The 15,539-nt window shown below is 37.0% G+C and overlaps 1 protein-coding gene across 2 annotated transcripts in view; it reads left to right on the top strand.

Moving 5' to 3' along the window:
* The window catches only part of LOC122798718 (zinc finger protein 665-like), a 227,842-nt gene that overhangs the window by 16,749 nt on the left and 195,554 nt on the right, over nt 1-15,539 (top strand). For both annotated transcript variants that reach the window (XM_044067814.1, XM_044067813.1), the window contains exon 2: nt 1,622-1,748. In XM_044067814.1, the coding sequence (XP_043923749.1) occupies nt 1,622-1,748 (127 nt within the window). The remainder of the gene's footprint in view (nt 1-1,621; nt 1,749-15,539) is intronic.

The following is a 15,539-nucleotide window of genomic DNA, read 5'->3' as shown; positions in this document are numbered from 1 at the left end:
GGATGGGGCTCTGTGTTTTGGTACAGGTTTGTGATACTGGTGGTCCATACATAGTATGGTAGGTCCTTGGTAGTGCCACAGGATCATGGTGCAAGTGGTAGGGATGTTGTGGGAGGTGGACATGTGTAATTTTATGGAATCACTATAGAGGTGGTAGCGGTGTAGGGCAGTGGACCTGTGTAACCAGTAGAGGCTAACAGTGCTGGCAAAGGGGATGTAGGTGGTGGTGTTCTGGTACAGGAAATAGCAAAACAAGACCTTTGTAATGGTGGGTTGATGCCACCTGGTATGCATGTCTTTACGTTCATAGGTAAGTACTAAGCTGCATTTGTGGATGATTTCCAGCCTATCCACAAAACCCTATTCAAAATTTCCCAAAAATGTACCATAATGTAGAGTGGTACAGTACCTGTGTAACAGCTCAGATCAGTAGTACAGGTTGTAACAATGCAGATTAGTAGTACAGGTTATGCAGATGTAGTATTGTAGGGCCTGTGTAACAATACAGGTGAATAGTACAGGACTTACCGGTTTAGTATTGTGGTCCCTGTGTAACAACACAAATGAACTGTGCAGATTGTATTGTACAGGTACAGGTTGTACCAATTGTAATATTGTAGGGCCTGTGTGACAGTACAGAATAGTAGTACAGGTTGTACTGATGTGGTATTGTAGGGCCTGTGTAACAGTACAAATAGTAGTACAGGTTGTACTGATGTGGTATTGTAGGGCCTGTGTAACAGTACAAATAGTAGTACAGGTTGTACCGATGTGGTATTGTAGGGCCTGTGTAACAGTACAGAATAGTAGTACAGGTTGTATCGATGTGGTATTGTAGGGCCTGTCTAACAATACAAATGAACAGGATAACTGGCATAATGGTACACAGTCATAGTGAAGGTGGTAGAGATATTATTATTATTATTACTACCTTATTTACATATTTTTTTGTTGACCAGGTTAGTCCCACTAGATTATGGCCTATTTTCTTGAGAGATCTTTGGGGGTTATTCATCCTGACTAGGGTAAATTTGGCCAAGACACAAGGAAACATCCTCTAGACCCATGGTGGTATAGTCTCTCTGACTAAGGTAAATTGACCCGGGACACAGTAAAATTCCCATCTGTTTGTCCACCTATGAATCATTTGTCTGTGTATTTATAATTAGATTATGGTTTTATTTATAAATTTTGTATTGAATGTTCTGTTTTTGAGATATCCTTTTGTCTGTAAGTGCCACGGGATCTTTTATGTCTGCCTGAGTTGCCATTCATTTTTGGCGGATGGGACATTGGTATTATGTCTCATCAGAAAGACAGCACCTGCTTTATGGTTCACTGCAGTGTCAGTATTGGAAAGTAAATCCAAGAACCTAGTGTGAGAAATGATCAGCCTTCTGATGTTATTATTGTTAATATTATTATTGTACAGGTTACTATTCAAGTGTCTTGTGACAGAAATTCCTCCCTCTTATTCTCAGTAGAACAAATGAGGCACATGGGTAAAGGAAGAGCAGCTATTGGGCAGATCCAGGAAGATAAAAGATTGTGTTGAAACACTTAACACTTATTTTGTCTATATCATAAGATAAAACTAAACAAACAAATTTTGTGTTTCCAGGTGCCAGAAAGCTTTGAAGATGTTGCTGTTGAGTTTTCAGGAGAGGAGTGGGAGATGCTGAGTAAACCAGAGAAAGAGCTACACAGAGAAGTAATGGTGCAAAACTTTGAGAACATGGTTTCTATAGGTAAGGTAATGCCGGACGTGCTGTCTTTATTTTAGGCCATCTTTAATATCACAAAGTACTATTACAATGGGAATTGTAATAAAATCTGCTGAGGACTACAGAACACATGCCAACCTACTCCAGTGCTGTTTCATCCCCTCTAATGCATCATGAGAAGGTGGGACTGGATTATAGGAAATAAAGAATTAATTGGACAGTTGCTCAGCATATAGTAAACAGAAACACCAATTTATAAAACTTAATAAATATAGGTCCAGTGAAGTAACTAAAGTAAAAAAATTACCCATTTAAAATAGGAATATTCACTGCGGTGGTGGTGCTGCAGTAGTGTTGTCGCCTCACAGTAAGACGTTGTCCTGTTCGATTCTCAGCGAAAGCGTCTTCTGTGTGGAGACATGCGTGAATGAGTGTATCTTCATTGAAGGTTGTGCATCAGAGCTGGCAACTTGGCATGTAAAAATCTATTGCCAATCATTAGTGGACCGGAGTTACACTGTGGTGACCCCTAACCGGGAAAAGCCGAAAGATACAACAACAACAACTTTACAAGATGAGGGCATAATTATAACAACAAAAAAAATGTTACAAAAACTTTGCAGTTGGTTTTTAACCTTTTATGCTAACTGCCAGACAATTTGAAAGAGTTTTACTGATTTAAGTAATGCGACATTACTTTTTCCATTCATTGTCAGAGATTTCATCCTTACCAGATTAATACTTAACAAACTATTTAACATATGAATACATGACAGGAGTCATAATAATGGTGGGGACTGAGATGCCAACCTGTTTAAATCTCAGAATACAACTGCTCCATGAGGGTTTTAGCATAAGTTCTTTGAGATGCATTAGTGGTGTCTTAAACAAATTTGCTCCATGGTCTATTAACACTGTAGCAGTCTCACAATGTATTTTAGTATTAGAGTCATTTTGCAAATAAGAAAAAAGTGATGTAGGTTAACCATTAGAAACCTGTTTAAGTGGGGTGTTGTAAAAGGTTATGATTGATCATGTATTGACCATAATCAAATTTTGAAAAGGCATATTTTTGTATGCAATTTCCCAAAATCTGTCCAGGTTAAGATTTACTTTATTTATTCATTCAACATTTGTTTACCAGGAAAGTCTGATTTGGAACAAAGGCAATTTTCAGCGGAGACCCAGGGAGAAACACTCCAAACATGTCTTTGTAATTATCCTTTAACAGAGTGTTGTGCTTCAAAGGTTTGGAATCTGTAAAGGATCTTCTTCTTCTTTCGGCTTTTCCTGGTTAGGGGTCGCCACAGCAGATCACCTGTCCGCTCATGATTGGCAGTGGAGTTTTACAGTGTCGAGTTGCCAGCCCAGCGCTCAACCTTCCATGGAAGGCACACACACACACACACACACACACACACACACACACACACACACACACACACACACACACACACACACACACACACACACATTCACACCTAGGGCCAATTTAGAGTGTCCAATCCACCTGCAGCATGTCTTTGGGATATGGGAGGAAACTGGAGCACCCGGAGGAAACCCACGCGACCACAGGGAGAACATGCAGACTCTGCACAGAAGGCACCCCAGCTGAGAATCAAACCGGAGAACCTCTTACTGTGAGGCGACAATGCTAACCACTGCACCACTGTGGCCGCCCTTGGAATCTGTAAAGGATATTTGGCTTAATTCCTGATGTTGTCGTTGTGTATGCATGACAGAATGTCTGGCTGGGGAATGGAACAGCCTTGTTTTGGGCAGATCAGGTGCTTTGGGCAGTGAAGTTGGTATCAAACTACTCTGGAAATGGATGTTCTGCATAAGAGTTAATAATGAGGGATTAGGATTATAGTATTAATAATACTAGTAGTAACAGTAATAGTAATAATAATAATAGTAATGATGATTGATGATAGTAATAATTGAATCTTTAAAAAATCACTTGAGGAGTTGGTTGAATATGGAACTTAAATGTGTTTAAGTAATACTTATTGAAAATACTTTTAGAAGAATACCTGCTTTTGAAGTCTTACAGGCAGTTTTCAGTTAGAAGAGACTTAATTTTATTTGCCCAAAGTGCGTATTTACTGGTAGCTTAAATTTAATGAACCTTAAATATTAATCTGATGTCAGTGGAATATCATTAGCATTTAATAACTGTAAAGCCATTTTGGTAGCTTTTGATCATCTTGTTATAACCAACCAAGTAGATTTGGGTATTCTATTAGAATTTATTTCTACCCACTATCCAACAACTTATTTAATCCTGTCAAGAGATCAACACTTACTGCTCCTTAAACTGGCAGGATATTAGCCACCTTCAAAATCTGTGTTTCTGTACATGGCCTGTAATGTCAATAAAATAAAACAAATGTTCAACATGCTATTGGTTGGAGCAACATCCGTGATAATTATGTTATTAATACCTCTCATTAATTATGAGAGGATTGAAATTTTTTCCACATTAAACAAATGACTGTTTCAGTCTCCTGTATGCCTGCCCTGTTGAGTCTCCCCAATCTATGAATGGGGAAATAGATGCATAAGTATATTTATGTTATACCTTGGACCATTCAGAATTTCTTAACTAGATGGGCCAGTTGCCTAGTCCAGGATCCTTTTCAGCCAATACCGGGTTTCCCCAGCATGACTTGGTTACACTGACTTTTGAAGCTTGAGGTACCTTTGTCATCAGTAACACACTCCTCTTATAAAAAAATCACTTTGTATATCATCTTACAACAGTATTCTCTACTTTATTTTGTTAAAGAAGAGAGCTAAACTTAGAATGCATTTATTTTAAAACAAAACTGGTCTGTTTTCGTCTTCAGTCAAGCTAAGGATAACTTGGAGCAGCAGATTGGTTCATTAATTAGGATCTTTGACTTACAGTATCATGGAGATCCTATAACTGTGTATATGAAGTTTGCCTACTCTTATAATGTGTCGGTGGGTGGTCTGTAGACACTCCATTATCCTAAAACTGTCCAAAATGTGCTGGATTTCTCTGTACTCTAAACAGTTTATATAGTGCATATATTTTGCCCACATGGCCTCAGTTATGGCTAAAATGGAGCAGTATTCTTCACTTACCTGGTTAACAGTTGAATAAGTAAATAACCTGACAAAGACATTTAAAGAAAAGAGAGAGTATTACAGATAACATCAACAATGACAAGTTACTAATTGCTGCAGGTCAAAACTTATGATATCCAACTAGTTTCTGAAATATAATATGTTTTTATGGCCCTTCTACAATGATGTCATCTCTGGATATTTTTTACTGTTTGCTGTCCTATTTTAGGTACAAAGATTCTCTTGTATTTGCAGTATGGCCCTTTTCTTCTTACAACATGATGTATTGCCAGTAAAAGAGTGAATTCCATTCCAAATTTGTAAAGTGAATCTCAAAAAAAGTTCAGTTGCCCTTTCAGATAAGGATATTTAAAGTTAATTTTCTGAATGTGTCATTTTTTTGCTATCATGTTTTTTTTAATAACAAGAGTCTATATGGCCTACATTTCTTTAACATGATTATGCCTAAACCTCAGTGTCGTACACAAAAAATTGCTTATTTTAGGTGATGGGGGACAGTGTGTGGGAAAGCAGTTAACTGACATTCTGGCTTGTGAGATACACTGTATGTGTGTATGCTTATGCATGTGCACATATTAAAAAAGCTAAAATAATTTACCATGGGCAAAATTTCTTTCATTTTATCAGTTAAATATCAAAGGTACACTCCTTCAGAAAGTGGCAATGGATGGGGGAGGCAGAGGACAGACTGTGTGTTACAGCTATTATCATAAAACTGGTTTGTCGTGGGAAAGGTGTCTGTGAGTGTGTGTATGTTTGTGAACTAAGATGAAATACATTACACTGGCTAGAATTTAATTCAGTTGTTCACAATCAGATGTGAGAGGTATATCCAGACAGCAATGATTTTTGGGGGGAGATGGAAACAATGTGTATGAAAGTTTTAGGACCCCTGCTGTTACTTAGCCACAATTAAATGGTCATTGATCTGTCCTGTCAGGGACAGTATTAATTTATGCATGGCAGTGGGGATTCTGGGCATAATAAATCATCGCAGGTTTTATTTGTTGAAAGTTAATGTGGCTGTTTGGTCAGAGGAGACATGCTGTGACTGAAGTGGTTTATTCTTCCCCTGGAGTAGATTGGGTGTGAAAGGAGGTGAAACTAATGTATGAGATATATTTTTTTAAACGAAGATAAAAACCAATGCTTTTGTCTTTTAAAATATTATACTTATGTAACGGGTCCCTACTCCGGCCGACAATCAAGGAGACTCAGTCCTCACCACTGACTCTAGTGAGGGATGGATACTAAGAGCAAAGATGGATTCCCACAGTATTTTCAGATGCAGCCCTCTGTACCAAACACAATTACCCTTAAGAGCACACAGGGAGCATGCTCCAGACCTGGGGCTGGACTCTCCTTCTCTCTCTAGACCAACATAAAACTCCACACTGACCACTTTGGAACTGTGTGTCCCTGTTACCAGTAGCTGGCACACACACTTGGATGTTTGAGTTTCACACGCACACACATATACACACCTGGGAAAAGTGGGCACAGATTAACTAGCTGTGCCCCATTCTGCCTAGACTCTGAGGTAATCATGCTGCCACCAGTCAGCTACCCTAAGGCTCTTACAAAGGGTACCCAATTATACTGTACAAAATTAATACTAATACAAATGGTTAAGTGTGACCAAAGCAGCAAGGCTTTAAGAAGTGGCCAAAGTGTCACAAAAACAGGCATACGTATTCTCAAGATGTTAAAAGTATTCTCCAAAGAACCAGCCACAATGAAAGGAATTAACATGTTTAATGATAAATAATAAAACATTTAACAGGAGAATACTGAATACAATAAACAATAGAGAGATATAAAAAAATAATACAGTTGGGTGGTTTCTCACAGATGCAGAAAACAATACTAAACTGTTCTCACTAAATGTCCCTGACTAACTAAAGAATTACTGTTCCTTAAGCAAGGCAAGCTGATGTGTGCTGAGTGTCTTACCACAGAAAAAGCCAGATGGTGTCTCTGTCTGTCTGTCTGGATGTGTGAGATATGTATCCTGTCAGAAAGCTTTTCTGTCAGATTCTAAAGTGCTGCTGTGAGGGTTGCAAAGAAGGCAATTTCTGGTTAGAGGATGATATCACCTCCGGTCACCTGACTCTGGTACAATACACACACAGAGTTTTGTTAAGATCTGTGGCAGCATCTGAAAGCTACAACACAATTTTAGACTTTCCTCTGATAAGCATGCACATTTCATCAGTTACAACAATACAACCTAATATACATGCATATATTCTTTCTGTCCAGCAGGACCTACAATTGCATTTTTAACACAAGTAACTTTACATATATATTTTTAACTCGAACATCTGTACAAATTAGTGTGATAGTCCGAATGAATTGATAACGGTGTAGTATTAACTGAAAACAGATGAAATTAGACTGGAAATAAATTCTTTATCTGTTAATTACCCAAACTTGTGTTGAATAGGTACCATTCTCTCCTTTATGAGGCAAGTATTTTGTACTTTCATAAAACATATGCCTAAACATGGTAGTTTGGTTAATAATGCTTTATTAGATGTTAACAATATCAGAATAATGCTATCTCTAGTAACAGTGCTGATAAACAATAACAGTGTGTAGAAATTCTTGACTGCTGGCTAACAGTAACAGTGCTGATATCTAAAGTTTCTGTTGATTCTCCTGAATAATATCAAATGAAACAGTCTTTTCATCCTGAATAGTATAATTATTTGACCTGCCTTCTGTACTCCGGTTCTAGTGTCTGTTCTGCAGTCCAAAAGCTAACTTTCTTTCTGAAATGCTGGATATTTAATCTTTTCTGTATGTTAGTGTGAACTAACTTACTGACTTCACTGACTGTGTCTGAAGTATATTCTCCTAATACCAAAAATCCTGTAATGTTTTACATGCCTCTTTAGCCTTGGCTTCACAAGCCTTGTCTTGCATATGCCTTATCTAGCATTCCATTGCAAGTACATTTTTCCCTTGAGAAAGGAACATTCTGTATTTCTGCACATTTCTTGCTTTATCTTGCCTTTCTAATGAATTTGTCTTTCCCTGAAGCCAAATGCATACATGAAAACACAAGTCTGACTCTATATTTTCAGACCTATTATTATTCTACCTTAATGTACTGTAGTGAATTCACTAAGAATACCCTCACACTAACAGGAGGTCCTTAATGAAAGTTTACAGGGACCCTCTTTTATAACTACCTTACATATGTATTGCTAACTACTATAATCTGGTTTGAATATATGGCTTTATGCCACCAGACTCATGATCTGAAAATGAATTTTCTTTATCTGGTAAATAAACTAGCAGTTTTAATTTTGACCACTAGGTTTCACTTGAGCATTTATGGTCTGTTTGGATTGAAGTAATTAGCGTATTACTTAGATCCATAGTCTTTAAGTCTAAGTTCTGATGTATGTGTGATATATCTAAAACCTGTACATTATTCTGAAAATCAGTGACTTTTAAATTTGTGATTTCTAAAACTGATTAGGCCAGGTAATTCTTTTAACTCTCCTGTTCCAGAACAGCTTGGAGAAAATGCCATACACATCCTTAACCTGTATCTGTGAGTCTTTTAAGTTAGACAGAGCACAAACTGTTAACCCTGCCTATATTTCCCTATCTCTGTATGCTGTAATGGTAAAATTATATTTATTGATTTATTGACTTTACATTTGTTTACTGGGAAAGTGCAACTGGACACATGTCCTTTTTCAGGTGAGGCGCAGGGAGAAAACCTCCACATAGAGCATAATACATACAATTTAACATCATTTGATTAGAATTGATAATACAGTGAAAATAATAGAGTTTAAAACAATCAGGATCTATTTGTTAACTAAGTAATCAATCAAAGAGCACAAGACATTAAAGCCTGGCTGTTACAGAAAGGAATCTATGAACAGATACTATAGTGACTAAGAATATTGAAATAAAGTAAAGGTAGCAAGACTAGAAAAGAAGAGACATATACCGTCTGATGGTATTATTTGTATAGGACATATACCGCCCAATGGTATTATTTGTATAGGACATGTACCGCCCAATGGTATTATTTGTATAGGACATATATCGCCTGATGGTATTATTTGTATAGGACATATACCACTCGATGGTATTATTTGTATAAGACATATACCATTCAGTGGTATTATTTGTATAAGTCATATACCATCCAATGGTATTATTTGTATAGGACATATATCGCCTGATGGTATTATTTGTATAGGACATATACTGCCTGATGGTATCATTTGTAATGGGCATATACCATCCAATGGTATTATTTGTATAGGGCATATACCACCCAATGGTATTATTTGTATAGGGCATATATCGCCCAATGGTATTATTTGTATAGGGCATATACTGCCAATGGTATTATTTATATAGGACATATACCACCCAATCATACCTCTCAACCTTTTAGAGGAAGAAATCTGGACAAAGCCTAAAATGATGGGGGGGGGGGGCAAATAGGGACAGATTTTAAATATTGCTCTTACAAACTTAGAAAGTTGATAGAATAATAGGTTTTGCATTAGCATGAATTTTCTGAAGGATGTGGAGACTTAAACTCAAATATTTGTCATTATTTAATGACTTAATTACTCAGCTACTTGCCAGAAAGGTACAGATTTTAGGAGGAACACACCAAAAATATGAGGCATAAAATCTGGACATTCTGCGAAAATCTGTACAGGTGAGAGGTATGCGCCCGATGGTATTATTTGTATAGGACATATACCACCCAATGGTATTATTTGTATAGGACATATACTGCCCGATGGTATTATTTGTATAGGGCATATACCACCCGATGGTATTATTTGTATGGGGCATATACCGCCCAATGGTATTATTTGTATAGGACATATACAGCCTGACGGTATTATTTGTATAGGACATATACTGCCCAATGGTATTATTTGTATAGGACATATACAACTGATAGTATTATTTGTATTGGACTTATTAAGTTATTTTTAGGTAGAGTATTTGTGTTTATCATGGGATCCAGTTGTCCTATAGTAAGTGTAGTGTTGGTAACCATAAAGAAGAGGTATTAGTATTAACTGAGAGATATGGATTAGTCAGGGGCAGAGCAAGGGCACAGTCATGTGTTGGAAAAGTGATTTTTGAGCACTTTTTTTTATTTACAATGTCTATTGCCTATGTTTTTTACCCTATGAACCTAGTGCCTTATTGTACCATGATGTCTCTCTCTCATTACAAATGAAACCTTTTTCTATTATCCATTGATTTCAATATTCAAATATTATACTGTTCAGTCCATTTTCTTTTTTATTGTATAGCCTGTCAAGCATTATGGCTATTTTCTGAAAATTGACAGACATTGCCACTAAAGGGATAACTTTATAACTGGTCTTGAAGCATAACTACCATATACTGTATTAACGTGTGTCTGTAAATTGTCATCTAGATTTGTTGTTAATGCTTGCGAAAAACTGAAAGGCTGCCAACCCAGCTAGATAGAATTTTGTAAATAATTCTATGTCATTTTAAATATTAATAAAATCCACAGGTTGTTTCACAAATGTAAAGAAAACTGTGTTCAATGCTGTACTTCAAAAATGTAACCACAGTGCACTGTGCTGGAAGAAAGCTGATAAAGTAAAGCATTTTATGACTGTTTGGTCTCAAAGCTCGTAGACAGAATGTCTGGACTAAGGAATTCCTTCTATTGTTTTGAGGCCAGAGTTAATTGCTAGATTATTCTTGTATACGTGTCTTTTATTGCTGTGGTTTTCTGGCCAGGTGCAAGATCAAAGAAACTGTTAAAACTCAGAGTTTCTATTAGCCTGGGAAATTAAATCAGAAGTGTCAAGAATGATGTAATCTAAAATAAGCCAGCAGTGATGTATTATCAATTTAAGACTTTCTCAGAGAGAGAGAGAAATCAAGCATTTTGGATTTTGTCTAAAGAACATCCACTCACCAGTACTCTTCCTTTGCTCTGTATGTAGTACTCTGCTTTTGCTCTGTATGTATGTAAGACTTTAGTATTTCTCTTAGAAATAGATAATAGGAAGTTTAGACTAGCTGTTTTCTATATTTATGGCAGACTATTCTACAATATTATTTTAAGCATTTTCCTGTGTCAGAACTCTTGACTAGCACTGTGTTGAATTGAGGAGATTTGTATTGTGTTTTTTATTATTTCTTATTAAATATGTTAAACCTTTCAACTGTGGCTGTTTTGTGTAGAGATAATTTAAGCTCTAGAGTACATTGCGTGTATATTGTGATACTGTACAAAGGCACTCCAATAAGCCTTAAAAGTTCTGGTCACACTTACTATTTGGATAATAATATTGCACAATAAAATTGGACACTCTTTGGGAAGGGCCTCATTGGTAGCCGATAAATAGGGGTTCTGGTGGCAGTGGATTACTACCTTATAGCCTGGACAGAAGGGGCACAGATAGTGAACCTGTGCCAGCCTTCCCCAGGGGTGTCTGTGTGGTTGTATATAAATCATATCTCAATGTGTGTGTGTCAGCTACTTGGGCAAGGACACGAAGCACTGGTTGGACAGAGGGAGTGCTGGGAGGACGTGGCTTGGAACCCTGGCTAAGGACTCCATTTTATAGCTGTGCCAGTGGGGAGTCTTATTGGGGATCTGGAGAGAAAGAGAGAAACCAGCCTCAGACTGACTGTGATCTCTTTGTGCTCTTAAGGGAAATTGTACTTTACTGTGTGCATATTTGTTATCTTCACCAATGTGCACACCCCTCACTGGTGCTAGTGGTGAGGAGTGAGGCTCCTTAATTACTGAGCCAGTGCACGGGCATCACAATGCTATTTACCTTTCTTAACTTTTATGTGCTGTAATTGATGTCTGCCTCCTAAATTTTTGTGTGAAATACCCTATAAATATTTATGAGCTATAATAATTTACTAAAACGTATGCTTTCTGTATTTCAGATTTATACCTTTACATACTCTTGTCAGTGTCCTTTTAACTTTCTAATGTACAATAAAGTGCTCTGTAATCTGTAAGTTAATTAACAAATTACATCTAACCTGTTATACCTTGAGTGTATTGAAATTCTGCCTATTCTTTAGATAACTCATCTTACTAAGCCTTTCACTTTACCCTTTAATTAATGACTGTATAAATGATTCTGTCACTTTACCCTTAAAACTCACTGAATAATGTGAAGCAGAAATATATAACTGAGTATTAATGTTACATTCTGAAAATGAACTGAAATGTACTATACTGAACACATAACTGAGTATGTCATATTCTGAATCTTGACTGAAGTTTACATTACTGGACATTTACAATAGCTGTGTATAAATGTTATAATCCGGAAACTAACTAAAGTAATACTAAAGGAATCCACAGCAACCACCAACACAGCAGACCAATGATTCAGGAAGAAAACAGGAACCAGAGCCACGATTTTTATTGCACTTAGCGCCTCAGCTACCGCAGCCTTCTTTGAAGGCTGTGGTAGCCAAGGCGCTAAGTGCAATAAAAATCTTGGATCTGGTTCCTGTAGTTTTCTTCCTAATACTAAAGGAATATCTTTTGCCAGTGTTACCTAAACACAGATAAAAGCATAACTGAAAACTGGTAATGTTATATTCTGGAAACTAAACTATTAGCACTTTTTCCTGTCAGTATTGTCTGAATATAGTCTAAGCACTGGCTTTGTCCCAGCTGAGTGGAAAAAGGCCATTGTTATCCCCTTGTAGAAAGGTGGTGCTTCCACTGACCCTGGGAACTACAGACCTATTAGCCTGACTAGCTTTATCTGCAAGGCCATGGAGAGAATCATCAGGACCTTATCAACAAAGACATTGGTAACATTCAAACACTTGACCCTACTTAATTTGGATTTGTCAAAGGGAGATCATGCCTGTTAAACTAGGTGGACTTCGAAACAGTCACCAAGGCCCTTGATGAGGAGAAACCTGTGCATACAGTCTACCTAGACTTAGCCAAGCCTTTTGACACTATCTCCCACTCAGGCATAATTGACATACTCACCCAGCTAGGTATCAATCCATATATCATTAGATGGTTCACTAACTGTCTCAGTGATAGAACCCATATAGTCAAAATAGGGGAATCCACCTCCAACAACAGACCTGTAAATGGTATTCCACAGGGTTCAGTTGTGGGACCTCTACTGTTTGGAATCTACTTCTCCGAAGTGCAAGCTAAAACTAAAGGTCTGTGGCTGACAAAGTTTGCTGATGACTGCAAACTGGGAGTGGACATAGAATCTCCAAACAATTTCAACATCCTAAAAGAGGGTCTTACACAAACAAATGACTGGTGCCAAAGTCATGGCCTTAAACTTGATGCAAAAAATGTGTTATCATCCCTTTCAGTAAGAGTGATGTTCCTGCTAACTACTGCATCAATAACACCACCCTAAGTACGCACTCAGTGGTGAGAGACCTAGCAGAAAGGTTGACAGCAACCTTACCTTTGATCACAATTTCTTCACTGTGGTAGGAAGGGCATTCTGTATTGCTCACCTCATAAGTAAGGGCATTGCCTCCAGAAAAAAAAAAGTTATAACCTCCTTGTATTCTTCCCCTATCAGGCCAAAATTGAGTATAATGCCCCTTTTGTTATGTACCTTTCCCAACACCTGCGGCAATTGGAGAGACCACAAAAATTCCTCACAAGGAAAATTCAAGGTCTTCAGCATCTGTCCTATGAGAATCATCTGAAGTCACTGTATCACTGTATGACTGTTACTTTATTCTGTTTCATACAGATTACTCAAAGGAGATCTCTGCCTTATGTATAAAGCAATCTTTGATCCTGCTTTATTGGAAATGCATATCCGTAAGTCAAATGGTACATGGGTTACTCACTCTAATGGTGTTAACCTGGTATGTGACCTTAATAAAACCTGCTGGAGGGAGAGATTTTGTCTCCCAGAGGTTGCCACACCTTTGCAACACACTCCCATTTCATGTCAAGCAGAGCACCTCATTGACCCTCTTCAAACACAATTTGGGCGATTGGATGGGTAACTATAAATTCACCCTAGGGGTTCCACTTATGTTCATCTTGGACAGGGATGATAGGTGCTCATCACGGAAATAAGGGTAAAACTTGGCCAGGCTTGCAAGGCTCCTAGTAACCTCCTATGATCCTATGAACATAGATAAACTGAAAACTAGTACTGTTATACAATTGTCTGAACATGAGAACATTTACATACTTAATACCTTTTTTGACAGTGTTACCTGAACACAGAAAAAAATAAACTGAAAACTACTACTGTTAAAAATAAACTGAAATCTGATAAGGTTATATTCTGGAGACTTAACTGTTAATACCTTTTTGTCAGTATTGTCTGACTAAAGATAAAAACATAAACTGAAAGCTAGTACTGTTTATATAACTGTCTGAAACCATGAGAACATTTACATACTTGCTCTAACTCATACATGTTAACTTTAAGCAAACAATGAAGAAATAACTGAAACACATAGACAGTCGACTTCTGCACCACAGCTCTTGTCAAATTATGCTCTGCACTGTCCCAGTCACTGATGATGTATTGCAAGGCCTGCTTTAATGTCCAAGTGTCATTTTTATTGTTAGGCCTTTTAAACCTCTCTTTTTTATCTCTTGTGCAAGGCTGGGTGATTAAAGTTCTTGATTGGTTTTAGTATCAGGTCCTTAAAATATCATTTGCAGTTTTAACAATTATAAAATGATGGCACTATGTGTTACCCTGACTTTATTTACATTTTTATGCATGAAATAAACATTTGATGTTAATAAACTCTTGCAAGTCTGTAAGCAAACTATTAATGTACTACAATGACAGGAAAAGGCTGTAACATTATTATTAAATCAAACTGAAACCTCAGTGACATTATGTTTCCTGTCATAACCTCAAATGAAACTAAAGTAGTAATCTAACACGGTTCATTTCTGCACCTTTATAAAATTAATCTTTAACTGTTGAATTTTCTACTTTTACTCTTGTGACCCTCAGGTCCGAACATACTGTTCTATGTGTGAAACTCTACCCACTGTCTTAACATAGTTGTTTCTTTAGCTGACATCCCTTAACTTTTCAGTACTACTGAATGCTGCAAGGATTTATTATTACTGTCGACAATTTTCTTGGATTAGTAGTAAGAATTATAACTGCATAAAGTATTATGAAGAATACTGTTTTTAATTCAGCTTGGTGAGCTGGCCTATAATCTGATCTGGTGTGCTTAGTAAACTGCAATTTCTGCATGAAATAGATACAATTTTAAACTGATTACATGGATACCTTTATAACTAGAGTTAAATTGATCTGATTCTGGAAGTTTACTTGTTCATAGGTTCATAGGTTCATATGTCTGCCTTTTATACAAGTATGTGCAGTTTCTTTATCTGTACGTTTACCCGAATGTCCTTTATACAACTTTGTGAAATTTCTTTATATAGAAAATGAACAATTACAGGAATCTGTCTACTTCCAAGTTTCTTTATATAGTTGTGATGATGTGAGGTATTGCTATGCTAGGAGAAATACAGTAGTGGGTGTGGAACATATGCCAGCACAGCTAGCTGGAATTTTGTAAAGAATTATATGTCATTTGTATATCTAACTGATTTTTACAGATGCTTGTGTTGAAAAATGTATTTGTAAAGCTACTTGTGTTAAAATGTCCCAATAGCGCCTTACTGGGCGG

The sequence above is a fragment of the Protopterus annectens genome, chromosome 3.part1, assembly GCF_019279795.1.
Source record: "Protopterus annectens isolate FY-2018-M chromosome 3.part1, PAN1.0, whole genome shotgun sequence".
NCBI classification, from domain to species: Eukaryota; Metazoa; Chordata; order Ceratodontiformes; family Protopteridae; genus Protopterus; species Protopterus annectens.
The sequence above is the reverse complement of the archived record's forward strand: the minus strand, read 5'-3'. Positions and strand labels throughout refer to the sequence as shown.